Consider the following 21,422-nt stretch of genomic DNA (forward strand, 5'->3'; position numbering starts at 1 on the left):
GCGCACGCATGAGCCGGGGCCGGGACTCGAACCCGCGACCCTCCGGGAGGCGCGGCAAGGTCCCGAGCGCCCCACGCCGCGCCGTTCGCGCCCCGCCCCCCGGCCAATCCCCGCGCGGCGGGCCCGGCGCGAAGCTCTCCATTGGCTATCTCCCGCCGCGCGTCACTCGGCGGCGCGCGGCTCCCATTGGCTGGGCGCGGCGGCGGGGCGGGGCCGCCTCCCCGCTGGCGGCGGGGGCGGGGGGTCCGCGGCGCCGCCGCCTCCATCTTGCGGGGGCCGCGGCCCGGGGCCCTCGGCGGGGCGGGAGCGGGCGCGGCGGGGCCGGGGGCCGGGGGGGGCCGTGCAGCGGGGCCCGGGGGGTGCCGCCCCTCGGGAAGGCGGCCCTGGGGGTAGCGCGGGGCCTTGGGGGCGGCTGCGGGCAGCCCCTGGGCGGGGGGTTGGCCTTTGAGGGGGGGCTGGGGCCAGGGCGGCCCCTTGGGGGTCGGGGGGCGGCAGGGTCTGGGGGGTCCCTGCGGGGGGCAGCCCCTTGCGGGGGGTGTAGGGCCTGGGGGGTCCCCTGGGGGTGCAGCCCCTCGGGGGGGTCGGTACGGCTCGGGGTCCCCCGGGGGGGCGGCGCATTGGGAGCGGGGCTCAGGGGTTCGGGGTCCCCGGAGGGTGAGGCCCCGTCGGGGGCGTCTCTAAGCCTTGGGGTGCTTGGGGCTAGCGTGGCCCCTTGGAAGGGGGTCTGAAGGGCTGGGGGGGGCGCAGCAGCCTGCGGGGGTGGCTGTGGGTTTGGGGTTGAGACCTTGCGGTGGGTCTCGGGGGTCCCCGATTTAGCCACCCCAGGAGAGGGTCCCCCAAGGGGCGGTGGGGGCCTCGGTGCCCCCAGGAGAAGGGGGGAGCGCAGCTGAGCCCCCTCGGGGAGCGAGCTTACCTCTCTGCTGAGAGGGGGGGAGGCACCGGGGCACCCGCCGAGGAGCCCCCCGCTGCCCTCCCCCACGGGGGACGCGGCCCCCTCGCCCGGGGCTTGCGCCCCGTGCCTGTGGGTGAGGATGGCCTGGGCTCTGAAGCTGCCGCTGGCGGACGAGGTGATCGAGTCCGGGCTGGTGCAGGACTTCGACGCCAGCCTGTCGGGCATCGGCCAGGAGCTGGGCGCTGGGGCCTACAGCATGAGGTAGGTGGGCTGCTGCGGCCACCTTACGGGGTCCATCCTGCACCTGGGAGAGGGGTTGGCCATCCTGGGGGGCTCGGGGTGGGCTGAGGAGCCCCAAAACGCGCCTAAAGATGGGGGACCAAGTTGCTCGCCGGCACGTTCGGCGGCTGCGGCCTCGCACCCGGGGACGGTTCAGGAGGGAGCCGGGCACTCGGCTCTGGCACCAACCCTGGGATGTGGTGGTGACCGCTTGAAGTTGGGATGGAGTCGTGGTTGCAAAGAGCCCGTCGGCCGCTCGGGGCTGTGGGGGTTCGCTGGGGAGTCGTTCTGGAGGGTGGCTGCGCTCGAGGTCGTGGGTCCTTGGCCTCCTGATGTCCTCAAACTGCAGCTAAAGCATCCAGTGTTAGTGCCACGCTTCGCCGCCGCTGGCTAGAAGAGCCCGTGGCTGGTTGCTTTGGTTTTATGCAGCGTACGGTAATCGCCCCAGGAGCAGTACTTTGCCCTAATTAATTACCCTCCCGGAGGAACACCAGCGTGTTCTTTTTGGGTCAGACTAGCTCCGTCCTGACTCTGAGCTAAACCCGGGAGCAAAGGAGAGGAGCAGGACCCCCGTGGGGTCAAATGCCCCGTGCACGAGTGCAGGGATCGGGACCTCATAGCGTCGGATGCTCAAACCGTATCGCACAAGTACGTGGCCCGTGCTCCGGAGGTGGGTCCCAGCTTGCTTCGCCGCTCTGCCCTCCCGATCCCGGCTCTGGCATCCAGCCGCTCGGCCGAGCCTCCGTGCAGCGGCAAGGCCAAAGCGCTGCGTCGTGCTCGCCGTTTGATAACGCCTTGTTTCTGGCTGCGTGAGTTATAACGGGGAAGCGCAGCCCGTGGATGAGGTTTTGGACCGGACGGGGTCTGCCGAGTCTGTTTGTGAGCGGCCACGCGCTTGCCCACCAGCGTCCTTGATTAATTAGCTCCATCACGGGCTGGTGCAGATCCAGTGCCATCTGCAAGAGAGCTGCCTTGGCGTAATTTGGGGTGAGAGCTTTGTTAGTTCCAATGCGACTTCTGTTCCGCTTGTTTTCATCCTGGGATCCCCCTCGGCTGGAAGTGAGGAGGGAGGGTGAGATGGATCCCTCCCCGCAGACCCGAGGCAGGAGCTGGGCGCGCAGGCGGGCGGCGAAGCGAGGTCTGGAGGTTGTGGCTGAGGTGAAGCTGTCCAGGAGGAGGAGGCCAGGAGAGGACACCTTGACGCAAGACTGGGGCTTTCTGAGGGGTCTGCAGCTGGAAATGGTAAATGTCAGAATTAAAAATGACCCGTCGGGTGATTGCTCACGGTAAAACAGGCTGGAAAGCAACTTCCAGCCCACTGCCCTTTTCCAGGGGAAGTGGAAGAGCAGCTCTTCTCATCCAGCCTCCGTCTCTCCTTCCTTCCAGGGACAAGGAGAGCCAGCACCTTCCCAAAGTTGTCCCTGACCCCCGTTAGGATCTCTCACAACCTTTGGGGTTTGTTTAATTGGAGCGCTTGGAAAAAAAACCAAAGTCCCAAAGGTGCGCGAGCTCGGAGGGAGCGCGTCTGCTGCCTCGCGGCGATAGCGACGCTGAGCGCTGTGGCCGGCGGCTTTTCGGAGCAGGGATTCCTCCTTCGTTACCTTTGATGGGGAGGGAGGGAACGAGTTTCCAATTTAATGTGTGCGGGGGAGATCCAGTTTTGCTTCGGGGGGGAGTCGTGAAGCTTCGAAGCTCCTTTTCCTCCCCTTTCCCCTTCCTTTTGGGCGAGGGGTCCTGTGCACAAACACTCCCCTCAGAGAGGGCGAGCAAAGGTGTCGCGGATCATCTTAACGTATAGACTTGCCTCCGCCAAGCTAAAACCCGCTGGCCCTGCATCACAAGTTCCGATTGCGGGAGGAAATCTTCAGTTAGCTTGCAGCTTTGAAGCGTTTACATCCTTTACCTGACCCAGCCGGGCGCCGGTTTTCAGCGCCGGAGGTTTCCCAAGGCCGTGGCTCTGCGCGTCCCCGTGCCGTGCACCAACCCGGCTGCAAAACTTTTTCACGCTGGTATTACTGGTGCAAAAGGGCTTTGAGCTCCGTGTCGGCGACGCGGTGGCTGTGCCGCTGCTCTGAGCCCGACCTGCTGCCGAGCTGCGCGCTCTGCGGGGCTCCCTCGGCCGTCTGAAACCCGACTCTCTTTTTCAGAGGCTTTTTCTTGACCTACGGTGCCCGTAAATAGAGCGTGTGCCCCCGTAGGTGAGCGCGCCGACCTTCCTGTCCTGACATCTGACATTTTCTCTCCGTGTTGCGGGAAGCGGGGGGGGAAAAGTTTCACCAGGCACCTTGGGTTTTGAGCGTGTTTGTGGCTTTTCTGTGCTTGCCCCGTGGGGGTTTTTCTGCTTTCATCCCTTCTCCCTATGGAAGAGGCACGTTACTACCTTGGGAACGAGCGCTGGTAGGTGGTGGTGGGAGATGAGGGTTGTCGCATGGCTGGAAGCTTTTTCCCGTTTGAGTTGGGCGGTAGGATTGTGCTTTGCATTTGTTAACGAACCTGAATTCTTGGCGTTACAGTTGTTCCCTGGAATTAGGTTTTTAGGAGAGGAGAGGTGGCTTTGGAGGTGAGAATCAGGCATTGGCTGAAGACTTCCATCCGCAGAGTTTTTCTGTAATTTTTTTTTTCCCCTCTTTTCCAGGAGATTCTCTCCCACCCCAGAACCAGCAGCCTTAAGTGAAGTGTCTTTCCCCAAAAGCACGTTAAACTGCACAGTGAAGTATTGGTTTTTTAAAGGGAGGTGTGTCCCCAGGAGTTGCAGGAACTTCTCCAGGTGCCTTTAGACCAGGCAGGACCGCGCGTGGGTTTGTCTAAAGAAAAATCCGCCGATGGCAGCTCGGTTTGGCCGCGCTGGGCGTCGCGGGGACGTCGCAGGGGGACGTCGGTACCTGAAGGACTCGCAGCTTCCCGGCTCGCCCCAAACAACCCCACTCTTGAACTTGCTGGGCGATGGCAGGGTGGGAGATTAGCAGGAGGCGAAATAACAAAGCGCTTTCCGTGCCACCGTGCGTCACCTTGCAGGTCGCGGCAGCGGCTGCGGCGTTTTGCTGCTGTTTGCGGGTGGCTGAAGTTCTCCTTCCCCTGGAGATGCTGTGAAGACGCCAGGCCCAGGAGCTGCTGAGCTTCCCCTCGCTCTTTTATAACCATGTTGTCTCTATCAACATTTAATTTTTTATTGCGCCCTGCAACGCGTAAAGCTGACCCTGGGTGCTATAGCACAGACACGTAACGGCGTCTGAACGACCGGAGGTCCCAGCCGAGGGGCTCTTAGCAAGACCCTGGGGGCTGTCGCGACGGCGAAGGATCGCTCCCCGCGGGCAGGGCTGTGGCGGCGACGCTCTGCCGACCTGCCCGCGCGTGCAGAGTTGCACCGAAAGCAGCTCTGCTTCCCCAGTAGCTGCTTGCAAAAGCAAACCGTCATTTGCTTGATGATTATTCCTGATTAATTGGGTCGGACTCTTGTTCCAGAAATACGGGAACGCGACTACCCTAAGTTTTTTCCCCTTTTGCAGCTTGCTATAAAACGTGGGTATCGGGTCGTGGTTATGCGGGGTCTTAGCGAACCCAAGTCTAGAGGCTGGGTCTGGGGAGGTTTTGCAGGGACGGCTCTGCCGTTCCTCTTGGCAGGCGTCCGAGTGGCGTTAGTGGCCGTGTGGAGCTTCTGGAGCCCTGAAAAGCGGCTGTGATGTTACAGCAGATCGCTGTGCTGCGTAACGCGGATCCAGCATCGCCCGAGAGCGCCGCGTGCACGGGAGAAGTGAGTGAAAGCCGGGACGACAGCGATGTGCTGGCTCTCCGCGCGGGGAGGTCACAGTCGTGCTTTGCCTCTTTCTCACCCAGACTCTTTTTGTGCGAGGCAAAGCAAAAGAAAGAGCAAAAACCGGAGTCTCCCGAGGCTGCAGAAGTGGGATTGAAGCATTGCCGTGTCAAAGCCTGTGAGGAAAACAAGCGCTCCTGCGTGCCGGAGAAGTGCATCCTGCATTCCTTCGGCTCCTGGGAGAATTTGTGCAGGGCGTAGCCTTTAAATTAATTTTCCCGACTGTCTGGGCGCAGCAGGTTAGTGCTGGTCTTCCCCGTCCTCGCGCCTTCTTACAGGGATCGGTAACGTCCGCGCTTCGTCCTGCCTCGGCAGCCTGCTCGGGCGAGAAATCCGTCTGCGGGAGGAAACGCCGTTCCTCTGCTAATGAGATGGAGCTGCAGGGAAGTTCGTCCTCCGGGTTGTGTAATTTGCCTAATTGCGTACACGTGCCTCGATGCGTTGTCGGGCATCCACGCGGCTCTGTGTAACGTCTGATAAGTTGGGATTTGGGCGGGGAAGGGCTCTCCTGCTCGGGTTTGGGCAGCAGGGATAGGGGTTACTTGCACAGCGCTGGAGGAGGGTGGATATTTGGTCTCTTGAGACCAAAGGGTTAAAGCCCTGTTAGGGTGGGAGCTGGTATTTGGCCAGATAAGTCCAGTTTTTACTTGGGAAAGGTTTTTAATGTTCAACTAAAGGGGGGGAAAAAAAAAAAAAAAGGTGATTTAACTCCGTCTTCCTTGCGCTCCTGTGAGCCCAAAGCCTGTAACAGGAGGGGCGGGCGACCTGATTCTTCAGCAGGGCTTAGTGCTTCGCTACCGCCCTTCGAAGGGACCCGAATAGCTCTGTCACCTGGGGGGGGTGGGATGGCGCTGGGTGGCCCCGGCAGCCGATCCGCAGCTCTGCGGTCCCGGCCGTGCTCGAGCGCATTTGCCCAGGCTCTGCTTTTGCTCCAGGCTCTGCTCGTGCGGATGGGTGGGAGGATGTTCTGGTTTATGCGCTACGGAATAATTGCTCTATGGCTCAAAACAACTGCTGAGAGTCAGCTTCTGAAACAATTTTTATTAAATACATGTCCGTACGCTCAGGGGTATCGCTGGTGGTTTTTAAAGTAACATTATTCAGCAAGTTCTTGTTGCCACGTGGCCTTCCGAGTACGGAAAAGTGTCCGAGTTTGCAGGGGAATGGAGACAGTGAGCTTTTTGCGTAGTTGCAATGACCTGAGACGTCCTTCTCCGGGGAAAAGTTGGTAGCACGGGGCTTGAACACCCTCGCTTTTCCCAGCCAGCGCTGAGGGCGGCGTGACAGCATCCAGAGGATGACGAGCCCGAGTTCGTGCCAGCCGGAACAGCTCCGTGCTGCGCTCTGGCATGGTATGGAGCTCCCATACAATCATTTCCTATAAGCCGATAGCCAGGAAGATGCTTGGGCTCTTGCAGGTCAATGGTTTGCGGTGAAGCCATCCTGATGGCTCCCCAGGACCGTTCCTCCTGTCGTTAAATGTAGGCTGGGCAGGACTTTTGGCAAGAGGCAGACCTGTAAGGTAGAAAAGAGGTGCCTGTCTCAGAAACCTGGGTCTGGTTCCTCCCACGTCCCGTGGCGTGGGGACCCACGGCGTGGGCTGCGCCGTCAGCGACGTTGCAGCATCTCCTGACCTCCGTGGGCATCCCAAGCTCTCGGTTTGGGACAGGGCTGGCTGGTTGTGTGGTGCCCAGCACAAAGGGCTTTTGGGTCTGGGGGCTTGTTGATGAGTTTGGGGAAAGCTGGGGGTCCACCTCCTGCTTGGAGGGGAGGCTCTTTCCCCTGAAGAAAAAGAAAAGAACCCCGAAGGGCTCTTTCCCTGTCGGAGCCTGCAGGATTCGCTCCACCGAGATGCTCGCGTGTGTCGTGCAGCAGGTTACGGCTGCGGGAGGGAGGGTTTGATGCTCTGAGCCTGCGGCCCCCCTGTCCGATGTGCCCTGAGGTCTCTGCCTCCGCTTTGGCTGACGCCCCTGTTTGCTGGGGCGGTGGGGGGCTTTTATAAGCACAGAGGAGGCGATGGTGAAAAAATCATCGACCTTGACCTGATCAAGACTTCAAATCCCTGCCAAGCCTCTCCTGGAGGGCAAACGAGCTCCTGGCCGCTCTGCTTGGAGCGAGGGGAAAGGGTTAGGGGCCGGTTTGCTGGCGGAGGTGAGCGGGCTGGTGCCACGAGGAAGAGGACGGGCGTTTATCGGCGCGGCATGGATGTCGTTCTGCACGCGTCTGTCTTTGCAGCCGTTCTGCGCTGATGCACAAGTGGTGCAGGAGTCGCGCGGCCGGAGGAGCTGGGCTTCAGTCTGAAACGCAAACTCTGTTGTCTCTTCAGCTTTGAAGCAAAATATGTGGGTTTTGGGTGGATAGGGAGGCTAACTTGAAAAAAGCTTTAGCAAGAGCGGGTGTCAGGTCCTCTTCTCGACTGCTCGGTCTGCTTTAATGCTCCTTTGCAGTTCTGCAGAGAGATGTCAGGGTATGTGGGGTTTTTTTAACTAAAAAAAGCTCAAAGCTCTTCCTAGGAGGAGGAACTAAATACCAAACGCATCCTTTCTCTGTAGCCAGAGCTGAAATGAATCTGTCTGACAAATCTCTTCGCAGCGACGTCCTTGCCCTGCCCATCTTCAAGCAGGAAGAATCGAGTTTGCCTCCTGAAAACGAGAACAAAATTCTGCCTTTCCAGTACGTGCTCTGCGCCGCCACTTCCCCCGCCGTCAAGCTCCACGACGAAACGCTCACCTATCTCAACCAAGGTGAGAGAAGCCCCGTGCCCTCCGCAGGCCGTGCGCGCCTCGGGTAAACACCCTAAAAAGTACAATTCTGCCTTTGGGAATTTCCCCTTGGGGATGGAAAGCGCCTCGATAGTAAACCCCAGATTGCTCCTCTTTGGAAGCGCCGCCTCCTTCGCCTTGCTGCCTGCCCTCTGCTTACGGCGGTGAATCGCCTGTAGGATTTAACCTAATTAAAATCTGCGCGATGTAAGGTGGTTAACTGGTGTATCCGTGCTGGGGTGCTCTGCAACGGCTGTGTTTTACAGGTTCAAGCTGTACCCGCTGCTTTCAAGTAGAACTGGAAGATCAGGGTTGGCGACCAAAGCCAGATAAACCTTGTGTAATCGATTTCTTCCCTGTTCTTGGTCTTGGGTTAATAAGGGTAATTCCTGGAAAGTACTGCTGCGGGAAAGGGGAGGATTATCTATTCCTGGAGAGGGGTGTTAGAGCTGTGGCTCTAATGCCTTGTGCTCGTATGACCCCTCACTGAAACATGGCAAGAAGATCAAGTGGCACCTCTAGTGTGGCAGAAAAAGGCGTCAGAATGCCAGAGGAGAGGTGACAGCGAAGGTCCACCCCCGACTAACCGCAAGGTGCCCTTGTCTTCTTTCCCTCAGGGCAGTCCTATGAAATCCGGATGCTGGACAACAGGAAAATTGGGGAGCTGCCAGAGATAAATGGGAAACTGGTAAAGGTAAGCAGAGAGCACGGGTACGCTTGTCCAGCTGGGGCCATCCCCTGCCGTAGGGAGCAGCGAGCGAGGTCTTGTCCTGCGTTCCCGCAGCGGCCTCTGGGACGGCGTGTGTGGGAACCCCCAACTCTGGCTTGGTTGGGGGTTCGTTTTCCCTTCCCCCTTCTCCCACCTTGTTGAGACCAGCCTGGCTGTGGTGTCCCACCGGTCTCCTGGGGCCTGGGGTCAAGCCAAGAGGCGATCGCTGAGCGCTTAGCGTTTGGGAAGAATAAGCTGCCGCCTTCGTGCTTCTGTCCCAAGGCTCCTTCAGGGCTTTCTTTTATTGCCTTGGCTTCTCCATGAAGCCTCCTCTGTGAATGGGAAATGCCTCGCAGCTTGAAGACCGTCGGGGTTCCCGGGGCAGCTCCAGGCGCTGACCGTTTCTCCCCTCCAGAGCATATTCCGGGTGGTGTTTCATGACCGGCGGCTGCAGTACACCGAGCATCAGCAGCTGGAGGGCTGGCGGTGGAACAGGCCTGGGGACAGGATACTGGACATAGGTGAGTCCCCGTGGCAGCACCTTGGCTGGGGCGGGAGATGTGGGTGCCTGAAGAGCCTCCAGCCGGGCTCCCGGTCCCTTGACTTTAAGGGACAAAGTGCTCTGACGATTCTGCCCTTTGAGAGACATGGTTGGTTCTTCCACACGTTCCCTGTGAATCTCTTCCTTCTCCTTCTACTACAAACCGCAGCTTGTTCTCCGAATGTGCCCCTACAGATATCCCAATGTCCGTGGGCATCATTGACCCTAGAGCAAACCCGACCCAGCTCAATACAGTGGAGTTTCTGTGGGATCCTTCAAAGAGGACTTCTGTGTTTATCCAGGTAAAAGAGGAGAAGTGGGGAAACTCCTGTTGCGGGGGCCTAGGGGAAAAAATAAAAGTTTTCCAAGGGGGAGAGAGATGCTTTTTTGGCTCAGAGCTCTGAAATAGCAGCCAGATGCTGCAGTGGTAGAAGGATGTCAACTAAAATACACCCTACCTCTGCCTCAAGCAATGCAAGAGAGCAGCAGTTTATGTGCTAGCAAGGCACAGGCACAGTTGACCACTAATAAGTTATTTTACACATTTTTGTGGTGGTTTAGGTCCCGCTGGTTTCACGATTTGGGTCTCCATCTTGCTTAGATGCTTTTGCACATCTCGCCAGCTCCCTAAAATACCTCTGGGAAGTCTGGCCCTCCCGCCCAGAATAACAGGCTGCAGCGCGTGGAGGCTGGAGCAGCCGAACTCTCTGCCCGGCTGATCCGGGGCTTGCTTGTAACATTACGAGGTTGCAAAACGTGTTGGAAGAATGTCGCTCCACCTCTGCTCTGGCATCCCCTTAACTCCTTAACGCTGGGGGTACTTGGTGTGGTCCCATCCCAGCTCTGCATTTCGCCCTTCTCACCGGGCCGCCCTTTACGCGAGCGCTGTCCTGGCTTCCACGAGGGGAACGGGAAGTTTTGTGGTCAGTCAAGCAGGATTAGTAACGGCAGGATGCCTTGCCTTCCCCCAGGTTCACTGCATCAGCACGGAGTTCACCATGCGGAAGCATGGAGGAGAGAAGGGGGTACCTTTTCGGGTCCAGATAGACACGTTTAAGGAGAACGAGAACGGGGAGTACACGGAGCACCTGCACTCTGCCAGCTGCCAGATCAAGGTCTTCAAGGTACCTCAGCCCGTTGGTGGCCTTTCCCCGCCGGGAAACAAACTGGGAGTCAGTCCCAAGTCACGCTGCAGCCCCAGTGAACGTCACGGGTGCAGGACCACGGCCGAGCTTGCCTGCAACAGGGCCTTTTGGTCCTTCTGGTCTTGCGTTGCCGTTCTCTCCCTGGTTCCTCCCTGTCGATTGAGTCTGGGTGCTGTTGAGGCTACAAAACCAGTAAGCCAAGAACAACGTACAGGGAGAACACGGACTGCGTTGCCTCTGTCTGAAACCTCCCACGTTTAGTCTTCAGTCTTATCAGCTTGGGAGATCCTCCAAGGAGCTTTGGTGTCTGTCTAAACTCCTCACTTTATTATTACCTGCATCTGATGGTCCGTTTGCATCTTGATGGTCCCTCTGGATCCGGCCTCTCCAGCGACGCAGGCGCCTGGTCTCTGTTGCGAATCGTTTGCAGAAACCCAAAGCCACGACCTGGCGGTGGCAGCCGCGGCGGCACGACGGCGTGGGTGGCCGAGAAGGGTCACGCGTGCAGCAGCGCCCGGGTGTCGTGCTGCGGGGGCGGCTGCGCGGGGAATAAGCGGGGGCACGCCGTGCCCACGCTGTCTGGTACGCTGAGGTTGCCTCCGTTACCCCCTCCTCCCAGTAACACCACACGAAATCTTGGCCGTGGCCCCTCTGTTCTTCTCCCTTTAGGGGCGCTTGGCGCGCAGCGGGGTCGGTTGCCCGGCCGGGCGCCTGTGCTGCTTTGCAGTTCTGCCGTGAAGTTGCTGGGGGATATCGGGCAGCGTGCCCCGCTGCTGTTGACTTGGCATCTTTCCCCTTCTCTCTCTTCTCTTTGGCCTATTTGGATGATAATATTTTGAAGGCCGGGGTGTGATTCGTTAGGGCTTGTTCTGGCTGGTATCTCGATGCAAATAGCCGAAGCGGATGGCTGCGGAGTTGCGAGTTAAGGGATAAGGCTGGTCTCAAACGAGCACCCGGAGGATAGGGAGATTGCGAGGCATCCGGCGCTGCGTTTTTACCGAGCTTCAGCTCTTTGTGCCAGGGGATGGGGTGGGATTTTTTTTTTGGCTCTGATGACCTTGAACCAGGAAAACCCAAAGCAGCGAAGCTGTGGCTTCAGGGCACGGTCTCCCTGCAGAGGAGGGTCTCTGATGGTCTCAGCCTTATCTCCTGCTCGTTTGAGGCAGCCGCTCTCCTGGTGTCGGGGCTGCTGTTGGGGAGGCAGGCTCAGCACCGTCTGCGCGTTCCCCTGTGCCTGTGTGAGACCCGATTGCCGTGGGGTGTCCTTTGTCTGTGGGTTAAGGGGATTTGGGCTCCTGCCCTGCTCTTTCCTTTCTCCCCTCTGCCCCTCAAAGCCGGTGCTTTCAAAATAGCTGCGGAGGGCCCCTTACCCACTCTCGTCGGTGTCTGGAGCACAGATCCTTTCCAGCCGCTGACCGTGGAAAGATAAGCGCAACCGTCAGGGTTTCACGGCAGGAACTGGCTAGTCAAGCCACAGCGAAGCAGCGCCACTTCGCCCCGCTCGGAGCATGGTGGTGGCTTGTTCAGGTCTCAGTTTTGCTGCCCAGAGGAAAAGAAATCTGGAGCTTGGGGGAGCGGGAAGGCTGTGGTACCCGGCTGTATTTGCAGTCGTAAAGCTTCCCCGCTGGTGCCACGGATGCCGCTCATCCGCTCGGGAAGCGTCCGCATGTTGGCAGGCAGCTGTGTCGGTCCACCACGGCCGAATTCCTTTCCCTTGTGAGTGCAGGGAGAGGAGCCAAGGCAGAGCCCATGCACGGCCAAGTTTTAAGGGAATTTCTTTAGGGTTCTGCCCAGGGGAGCACCGGGATAGCTTTGGTGGTTATAATGCCGCTCTCTTCCTTGCTGCTTTCCCCAGGGCTTTGAGCATTTGGTAAAGGCAGCAAGTAAAATCATCTTAATCTTGCATATGAGAAAGCGCACGGCTTTCCAAGGTTGTGGCAAAGGCAAGGACGTAATTGAGCGCTCTCGTGTTCTGGTGCAGTTTGTGCCTCCGAAATGCCGCCTCTCGAAGTGGTTGGTGAAGGCGCAGCTCAGATGTGTGACCCCAGAAACTGGCCTGTGGCCCCTTTGAGCCAGTGTGTGCTGTCGGGAGAAGTTTCTTCCGAAAAATGTTTCACCTCCTTGTTCAGATGTTCTGGGCCCCATTTTAGGGGCGTGGGTAGATGAGGATACCGGGGTTGTTACAGAAGCGATGCTGTCGCCATAGTTAATTGTCTGTGCAGATAGTCCCAGCCCTCTTCCTTTTCCCTCTGTAAAGCAACAAGTGGGTGAGTAGAAGGATGAGTCACCTTTTCTGGTTCTTGCATTTCTTGCACATCTATCCAACCGTCTGCTGCCGCCCTTCCATGCTGCCGTTCTAACAGGAATATTTCCTTTCCAGCCCAAAGGAGCTGATCGGAAGCAGAAGACGGACAGGGAAAAGATGGAGAAGCGAACGCCTCATGAGAAAGAAAAATACCAGCCCTCCTACGAAACTACGATACTCACAGAGGTGGGATGCTCTTTTACGCAGCGGCTGGCATCGTTGTTTTAACGAAACCTGGCTTCCCTCGCTCGCAGGTGGCAAGGAACTGGCGGTTCTGCTGTGAAACGTTTGGCCAAGTTGTTAATAGCTGCAAGACAAAAGCAAGATAAATTTTGTAGGCAGAGGAGGTGTTTCTTACTAGACCTGAAAAGGGCTCTTGTGCCTGGAAACAGGATGGTTTTTTCCCCCCCACTGTAATAGATCATCTGATAAAAGATTTTTACCTCTCCCTGCAAGCTTCGTTTTGCCTGTGTGTGGCAACTGGCCACCGAGGTTGTCAGCTGTCAGAAAACCTCGTTGTTTCCTCCCTGTGCTAGCGGGAAGTGTCGGTCTGTTCAAATGCGATTTTTCTGAGGGGCCGGTGCTGAACAGCCCTGGGGAGGGAGCCCTCGTCCTGCCCCGGGTGCATTCGGGGACGCTCAGTGCCCGATTCAGGCTGGATCCGCCGCGTGCCTTGCTGCACGGAGACGCCCAGGCTGGCGGGCGCCACGTGTGTCAGCCCAGTGCCAGAGCGATGGTTTAGATCCCAGATCTCGCTGCATTTGAATTTGGTGACTTTTGGCCTTTTGAGATTAAGAATCACTACATCTGAGCTTTGTGACCGTCTGCAGTGAATTGGCGTGGCTTCTTTCAATCCCCTACTTTATTCTTTAATTCTGTTTCAGAGTCGGTTGTCAGTCAGCAAATAGCTGTTAACCTGTGCTGACCAGAGCAGATGCGCACGTTTGTTCAGAGCAATCCTGTGACTCTTCTGGGTTTTCCTTTCCAGTGTTCTCCCTGGCCGGAGATAACGTACGTCAATAACGCGCCATCCCCTGGCTTCAACAGTTCCCACAGCAGTTTTTCCATTGGCGAAGGGTAAGTCCGGAGAAGAGGCGGGCTGGCTATCGATTTCTGACTTCCACGAGCGATTGATGTGTCCGAGCTGGCAGTGACTGCTAGTGCAAGGAAGGGCCTGGTTCCGAGGTGTACAGCGGGGTGGAAACAGCCTAAGAGGCTGTGTCAGTGGGGGAAAATCAAATTAAAGCCCTCGAAGCTGGGCGCTGTTACCTCTCCTGACTGCAGCGAAGCTCGGCTCTTGCACAAGAAGCCTGGGCGCGTTTGAGCAGCAGTTCATCTTCCAGCCTGCTTCGCTCTGCCTTTCCCCATCGCGTGAATACTCCAGCATAAGCCGTTTGTTCTTGCAAAGTATTGCACTGCAACAGTAACAGCCGCGTGGCGGGCTGTCCCTGTGTTTCGGTGGTCTTGGTTATGGGACTTGGAGGGTGGTGGTTGCTGCCTGCTGGGGAGGAGCGGCGCTGACCTCGTGTTCTGCTCTGTCTGGCTCTTTTCCCCAACCTAGCAATGGCTCTCCAAACCATCAGCCCGAGCCACCCCCTCCGATCGCAGATGTAAGTCACACCTCAGAGCTTATGCTTGTGGTAAGGATGGTGCACAGGTCAGAAAACGGGATTTTGGGATGGAGCGGGGGCGGGTTCGTGGGTGGCTGGGGTTTGCTGGGGAAGAGTCTGCTCTAGTTTAACATCTCTGGGGAGTTATAACTTCTTTTTGACTCTTCTTTGGAAAAAGAGGTGACGGAGTGAAAAATGTCCAGTGCAGCGATGCGGAGCTGTGAGCAAGCTTTTTGTAGCTCGCTGTGACCTTTACTTATTGCCTTGATCTTCACTGTGCTTTTCCCTTCGCTTCCTTCCTCTTTCTCTGTCCCTCTGAAGCCTTTTAAATCAAAACCTGTCCGGGCTGCAGCCTTTATTGTGCGTGTGCTGTGAGCCTGGCTCACTAGGGTCTCGATTTAAGACTGATTATAAACACTGACTGAGCTGACCTGTCCTCATTCCTCGGTGAAAATGCTTCCGCGTCACCTCTGAGGCTGTGACCCTTCTTTTCCTGCGTTGCAGAACCTCCTGCCCACCAGCACGCCCCAGGAGGCCCAGCAGTGGCTGCACCGAAACCGCTTCTCCACTTTTTCTCGGCTTTTCAGAAACTTCTCAGGTAGGTTACAGCATCCCCTCCGTGTCTGTCCCTTCTCTGTGCCAGGTTGCTCTGCCTCCTCTTGCTCCTGAGGCTATCTTCGTGTTACCGTTGCAAATATAGGTTTTCTAAAATCTCCTATTTTTTGTAACACAATAAAATGTGGCTCCCGGAAAGCTGTGTTCTTCATTTCTCACCTCGCTCTCAACTGGCAAAACAGGGGGGACTGGGGTGGTTTCTCTTCCAAGAGCTCGCAGCACCCTCCGATCTTAAAACAAGCTGAGAAATGCTGATCTGGGGGAAAGCACTGTGTGTAAAGAAATGCTTCGCATTTATTTTCCTCTCCTTCCCTGGCGATACGGCCTCCGTTATCCAGGGTCACCGAGGTGCTGGATAGCTGGTTGTAAATGATAATGCAGGACACAGGCTCGTACCGAAACACACTCTTGCAAAACCAGTCTGGAAAAAAATCTTGCGAGCGTCCTTCTGGGGGAAGCAGGGGGAGGTTGTTAGCAGAAGGCAGAAGCAATTTGGGAATGGGGTGAGCTCTGCGAGCAGGAGGAGGGGGAGACGGCACGGCTGCGGTGCCCAGAGCTCCCCCATCCCGGACGCTTTGGGCTGGGGTGTGTGACTTTCTCTCCATTTGGTTTTTAAAACCGCAGGTGCAGACTTACTGAAGCTGACCAGAGAAGACGTTATCCAGATCTGCGGCCCTGCGGATGGCATCAGGCTCTTCAATGCATTAAAAGGACGGTACGTTTTTTGCTTAAAAGCTGATTGTGGATGGTAGGTAGATTGTATTTGTTTTAGCCTGTTTGCTTGGCTCTTGCTATTAGAGAGAACAGAGTTTCATTAACCTTCCTGAACCTCTTTCAGTCAAATTTGATAACTTAGTAGCCAGCAGGGTAACCGCTCCAGAGACAATTCGGGGAAGAAAATCCATGTAGGAGAGAAGCGTTAGAAATGATCTTACGCTTTGAGTGTCAGAGAACCAAGCTGCAAGCCGGAAAGTCCTGCCGATACAGCGCTTGTTTCCTCTGGAACCGCCTCTCAGTGGAATTACCTTCCCAGAAAGGGAATATTCCTTTGCACCTTTCCCTGAAGGAGCAGGGACTGGTGTTTAACAGACCTCCTGTCTGAGCTGGAGCATTTCAGAAGGTGCGGCTGCAGCCGCCTGGAGAGGCACAACGCACAGGGTGGGCCGTATCCCGGGGGGAAGGTCTGGGCAGGCATCGGCACGGGTCTCTGATGTGGGGCAGCAAGAGCTGCGCGGGTGGGGAGCATTCCAGGGGGTTAATGTGCTGCCTCCGACGGCTCGGGAGATAGCAGGGAAACGTGGTCGCGCTGTGCTGGGGAGAAGGGCACGAAGGGCAGGAGACGCTGCCGGCTTTTGCGCTGCAAAATGAGACTCTGAACGAGAAGGAGCGTGGTGGTACCAGCAGAGCTTGGCCTGAACCGTGGCTGCTCTGTCCTCGGGAGTGAACCATCCGATGTAGCTGCTTGGTAGCCAGCTGGCACCGTGTCCCCTTGCCGACTTCATCCCCTTTGCTGCATCAGCAGGGTGGGGACGACCATGATGCTTTTGCTTTGAGATGAGTTCGTCCATCTCCTCTTTTCCTTGAGGATACTGGGGCGGGAAGAGCGCTGGCAAAGTGCTGGGAACTAGAGGTGTCCCTGAGCCAATCCAATGGCGTTCACGCACTGCTCTGTCCATAGGATGGTGCGGCCCAGACTGACCATCTACGTGTGTCAGGAGTCCCAGCAGCTGAGGGACCTCCAGCAGAAACACGAGGACGGGGACGCAGTAACCAGTACTTTTTTTGGTAAGGGCTTCGAAGCCTGGCTGGGGCCACGTGGGCTTGGGTTGCTGCCGACGGGGCGAGGGGGAAAATAACAGCCGGAGGGTTCAGCAAACAGAAATGCGGTGGGGGCTGTTTCCAGCCCCGCTGCTGCTGCCCGTGGGCGCTCAGCACCAGTTGCCTCCCATCCCCTCATCCCCACACCGCTGCCCTGGGGGTTTTGGGCTGGCGAAAGGCCCCTCTTGCAGCCAGGGCTGCTTGTGTTACCAGAGCCCACTGAGCCCGCACAGCAGCTCGAAGAGGGTCTGTGGCTTTTGTTTTCAGCTGCTACGGCTCGTGTTGGCTGCTGTCGTGCTTGTCTCTTCACTGCACGGAGGCAGCGAGCTCACGTGCGAGCTCATCTGCAACTTAATGCAGGCTCTGTACACAAACCGAGGGGTTGTGCACGCTCTGCTTTGGTAAGGGTGCCGAAAGATAGCGGCGAACTCGTTTTACTTGCCCTGGTCCTACCCGGCTGATTTTTCTCCTTGCCCACCAAACGGGTGGCTGCAGAATCTGACTGTCGGCATGTTGCCTGCTCTGAGCTGACAAATGATAGCTCCTGCGAGAATCCAGCCTTGCCCAGACAACAATGAGTGACCTACATTTGTGAAGCAGCCAGGCGCCGGTTTATCCACCTCTGTGATTGGAGCGGCAAGTGCAAAAGCAAACAGCTTGTCCTCTCCTTGCCCTGCTCCAATTCGGATCCTCTTGCTTCCCCCCAGGACCTGCCTCGTGGGAGTCGGGGAACAGGGAGGGTTCTGGGGAGGTGCTAGGGCGGCGTTTCCATCCGGCTGGGATTGAAAACCGCCGGGAATGGTACAAAATGCTGCTTGGCTGATGCTAGTGGAAATAGAAGCTTTTTGGGGCAAGGACTGCGTAAATACAGAAATACTGCAGGACATTGATGACAGCCAAGTTACTGTGGAGCTGATGCTTATGTAGTTCAGGGCACTCTGCAGCCGTGTGGCGAGAGCAGACACCAGAGACACGCTACATGTAGATCTAGCGGCTTGGGCTTGGAAAGATAATAGCTGCGCGAGTCAGGCGCCGCAGAGCGGGTGTTTAACCTGCTGAAAAGCAACACTCGATAGACGGGCTGTGCACAGTCCCTCCCCAACGGGGCTGTGATGTTCCTGGGCAGAGAGCAGCCTGTTTGCGGCACTCCTCTCGGCATCCGTTCCTTAGGCTAGCACGCGTGGCGCTAGCTGAAGCATCTCCGCGTCCGCGGTGTAGACACGGAAGCTGCGCTTGGCGTCTAGCTGTAATAGTTCTTCTCTTCGCAGTGTACCACGCTATTTATCTGGAGGAACTGACGGCGGTGGAACTGACGGAAAAGCTGGCCCAGCTCTTCAGCATCTCTTCCCAACAGATTAGCCAGATTTACAAGCAAGGTCCGACGGGGATACACGTGCTGATCAGTGACGAGGTAACAGCCTCTGGGTGCTCTTTATTTTCGATCTCTTGCGCTGGGTTGCTTCAGCTGGTTCGTGTCTGATTGTGCTCTGAGCTCCGCTGTGGCGGTTGCGCAGGACCCCGGGGGACGGGTCCCCCGGGCGGGTCTTCAGGAAGGGCCCTGCTCAGTCGCCTCCGTTTTCCAAAGGGTTGAAGTTAATCGTTGAAGCCTGTAGGGCCAAGGATGTTGGCGCTTGGGGACGCTGCTCTGCTGCTGAGGACACCTCACTTGAACCCGTGAGGTTTATCGGGCGTGAACAGCTCTCCCTGAGCTAGTCCAGGCTGCGTGCACACCCTCCTTCATGCTTGGGTTTCTGCTAGCTTTGCTATAAAAACAGGGAGGGGAATCGCTGTGGGAAGACTTTGCTTTCAGACCTACATCCCAGAATCCGATGGTTTCTCTCTCGGCTTTCTGGTTCAGACCTTCAGTTCTGGAAAGCTGGAGGAAGGAATAAATATTTATGGCTGGTGCCTTTGCTGCCTCCCAGAGCACTAAGCTCCTGCCTGAGCAGCTTCTAGTCCTTTCGGTACTCTAAATCTGCGCCCATCGCTGAATGGCAGAACACAAAGCCTTCACTTAGGGCTGTGAAGCACTTCTGCTGTGTTTAAATACAGCCTCAGACTAAGCCGGCTTTCGTGGCTTCTTTCAGATGATACAGAACTTCCAAGACGAATCCTGTTTCGTTCTGGACACCATGAAAGGTGCGTAAATGCCCGGGCTCTGTGTTTCCCTTCCATACTCCTTGGGGAGCTCTTGTGTCGGATCCGCTCAACCCAGCGGATTCCTTTCCTGTTGCGGGTGGCTCACGAGCTTTGCTTCTTTTGCAGCTGAAACCAATGATAGCTACCACATCATCTTAAAATAGGAGGGGACGGGATGAGGAACACCCGCGATCCTCTCGTCGCGCATGAAGACCCTTCACTTCCAGCACAAGGACACGAGCAGAGATCTGGAAACTCCTGGGCACCCTCTGGAAAGACCCCGAGCTGTTGGTTACTCGGCTGTCTGTCTTGCAAGGGACCTCCTTGCTCTGACGGCATCTAAATGGCCGTTGATGGTAACGTGCTGCTTAATTGCTGGAGCTCCGAGGCTTGAGGTTACCAGGTCGCACTCCCGTGTAGCTCTCGGTAGAAATTTGCCATTGGGACCTAAGACCTGCGCGAGGGCTTTTTCTATGGCAGGCGTGCTCTGCTTTTCTGAGAGGCATCAGCTCCCGTGACGCTCGCAGACTGGCAAGAGAACATGAATTAAACTGGCCCAACAAAGCCAACTGGCCCTCGGGCACGTGCTGAGCTGAGCAGGTCTCAAATACGCTATGTACTGTGCTGATGGAGTGGTAGGCTAGGGCTGGGAGGGATTTTCTTAAAAGATTTTGTTAAGCTTTCATTTAATATTACAACGCATCTGTTAGACAAAGGTGGTGACTTCATTTTTCTGCTCTCCACCCACCCTGAAAATGGTGTTGGCTGTGTGTGTGCGGGTGTGGTTGTGGTGCCATCCTTCCCTTGCGAGTGTAAGGTCGTCAGGAACTTTGTATACAGACTTAGTTGTATAAAGCTGGAGCAAAACGTGAAGCGGAGTGGGATAAAGAAATAGCTAACCAGCTTCGTCTGTGGGATTCTATTCTGCATGTTTTAGGGAGAAAAAAAAAAGACTTGGCTCTCTCTGCTGAAAATTTTGAGCGATGTCTACCTGCTGCCTCGTTTTCTGCCCCTGCGTCCCCCTGCCCCAGCATTGGTGTAGCCCTGCGAGCACTGAGGAGGAGGCAGACAGCAAGCTCAAAGGGTTACTGAAAGCCGTTGGACTTGACGGTGACAAAAGTGGCTCTGCGTAGGTTTCCAGGACAGCAGTGAAGTCTCCGGGGTGAAGGATCTGCCCTGCCGTGCAGGTGATGGATCCTATTCCCCGTCAGTAAGATCCCCCAGTAGAGACCGAGATGCCCGGGGTGATGCCTGCCTCGAACCATCAGCACTACCCGAGGACATTTTGAGCCAAAAAATAGGGGGAAAAATACAATGTAAAGCAGAGCTCTTATTTTTAAATAGGGCTGCAACGAGATCCAGCGCAAGGCAGGCGATGCAGGTCCTGGCTCAGGCCAGGGAGGGCCCGTGGGGTGAGTGAAGGCACTGGTGGATGCGACAATCGCGACAGCCACGTCCCTGCTGCTAAAATACCGGCTGCTCTTCTGTCTTTGTAAGCCATAAAAGATTCTGTTCCCATCTTCCTCGGCCAGCTGTCTTCTTCCTGGAGGTGCAATCAAGATACCTAGCACAAATTAGAGCTGGCCAAACCTTCCCATCCTTCGCTTGCACTGGCCGAGCTCTTACGGTCGCTGCTTGTGACTCCGTCCTGGTGCAAAGGGCCCCGTAGCGTCCCCATCTCCCCCATCGTATGTTACGTTGCTTGGCGCGCGCTCGCTCCGTCGCCGGAGGCGGGACGTAGGTCAGCAGCTCCCCGAAACCATTGTTCAGGACTGCGGCGGCTCCCCCTCACCCCCAAAATTGCTTCCCATCTGCATCCAGGGGTGGGTAGCGTCAGGGATGGCGAGGAACCGCAGGATCCAGAGGTTAATCCTGGGAACGGCCGTAGCCGAGTGCCAGCAGCGGGTATCCAGGATCCTCTCCACCTGGGCCTCTCCCCCAGCACCACGTGAACTCGGGGGCCAAAGCCTCTGGTAATTCCAGCAGGGAGGAGGTGGCCGCTTGGTCTCCTCACCTGGCTTCGAGACAGCTCGCTTCTCTAACCCCGGAGCAGAGATGAGAGCGCGCCCCGAGCCGCTGCGGGTCCTGCCCTGAGCCGCCAAGGCCTCGTAAATCGGTCCGGGGTAAAGATGCCAAGAAAAGCCATTAAAAAATGGAAGAATTTTGCTTGCTTCTCCCCGTGAATGCTGGGGAGCGGGTGGACTGCGAGCTCCGCGGACGGAGGTGCTCGTGTTCGGCCGCTCGCCTTTTGCACGTGTTGTGGTACCTCCGGTGAGGGAGAAGATGCGTGTTTTAATCCTGTTGTGGTGGACCTGTACGGTAGTGACGCAGGCTCGGTCGGCTTTTTGTATTGATGTTGCTGGGCGCGTGCGGCCGATTTTAATCTATCGGATGAGGAAAATGCCGGCGAAGTGATTTGTTGCAGGTGGTGGCTCTGGGAGGAGAACGAAGGCTGCAGATGGACGGGGTAGCAACGGGCCAGTCCTTCCTCCGGCCCCGGTTGCCAGCTGGAAACAAGGGGGGAGACGAAGGGGTCGGAGTGAGGGGGGGATGAAGAGGATTTTTTAATCCTATAACTTGACCTGCTTATTAGTTAATAACTCGGCTAATCCGTAATCCAGGGGGGAAGTGCCGGGGCCGCTCGCCGAGCTCTCCTCGGGAGGAGCGTGTCGGAGGGGCTGCCGAGGCGAGTGCGTGGGTCCCGTGGAGGGGGGAGAAGCCGAAGGGAGGAGGAGACCCCCGGCGAGCCGCGCCGTCTCCTGCGGGCCCGCAGCCCTCTTCAGCCTCGCGGTGGGA

At 57.2% G+C, this 21,422-nt stretch overlaps 1 protein-coding gene across 2 annotated transcripts; it reads left to right on the forward strand.

The window, feature by feature from the left end:
- The first annotated feature begins 729 nt into the window (after window positions 1–729).
- Window positions 730–20,149, forward strand: TFCP2 (transcription factor CP2). 2 transcript variants are annotated; one of them, XM_075133947.1, is made up of 15 exons: window positions 730–1,153; window positions 7,575–7,726; window positions 8,362–8,438; window positions 8,869–8,974; window positions 9,190–9,296; window positions 9,966–10,118; window positions 12,520–12,630; window positions 13,433–13,521; window positions 14,006–14,054; window positions 14,559–14,652; window positions 15,294–15,384; window positions 16,348–16,454; window positions 17,756–17,898; window positions 18,575–18,626; window positions 18,753–20,149. In XM_075133947.1, the coding sequence occupies exons 1-15, from the start codon at window positions 1,032–1,034 to the stop codon at window positions 18,788–18,790; spliced, it is 1,491 nt and encodes a 496-aa protein (XP_074990048.1). In that variant the 5' UTR covers window positions 730–1,031; the 3' UTR covers window positions 18,791–20,149. The 2 variants fall into 2 exon arrangements, with proteins under 2 accessions (XP_074990048.1, XP_074990047.1); XM_075133946.1 differs by having other exon boundaries at window positions 865–1,153; window positions 14,006–14,084; window positions 18,753–19,595.
- The last annotated feature ends 1,273 nt before the right edge of the window (window positions 20,150–21,422 follow it).

Source organism: Calonectris borealis, chromosome 30 (genome assembly GCF_964195595.1).
Source record: "Calonectris borealis chromosome 30, bCalBor7.hap1.2, whole genome shotgun sequence".
Lineage (NCBI taxonomy): Eukaryota > Metazoa > Chordata > Aves > Procellariiformes > Procellariidae > Calonectris > Calonectris borealis.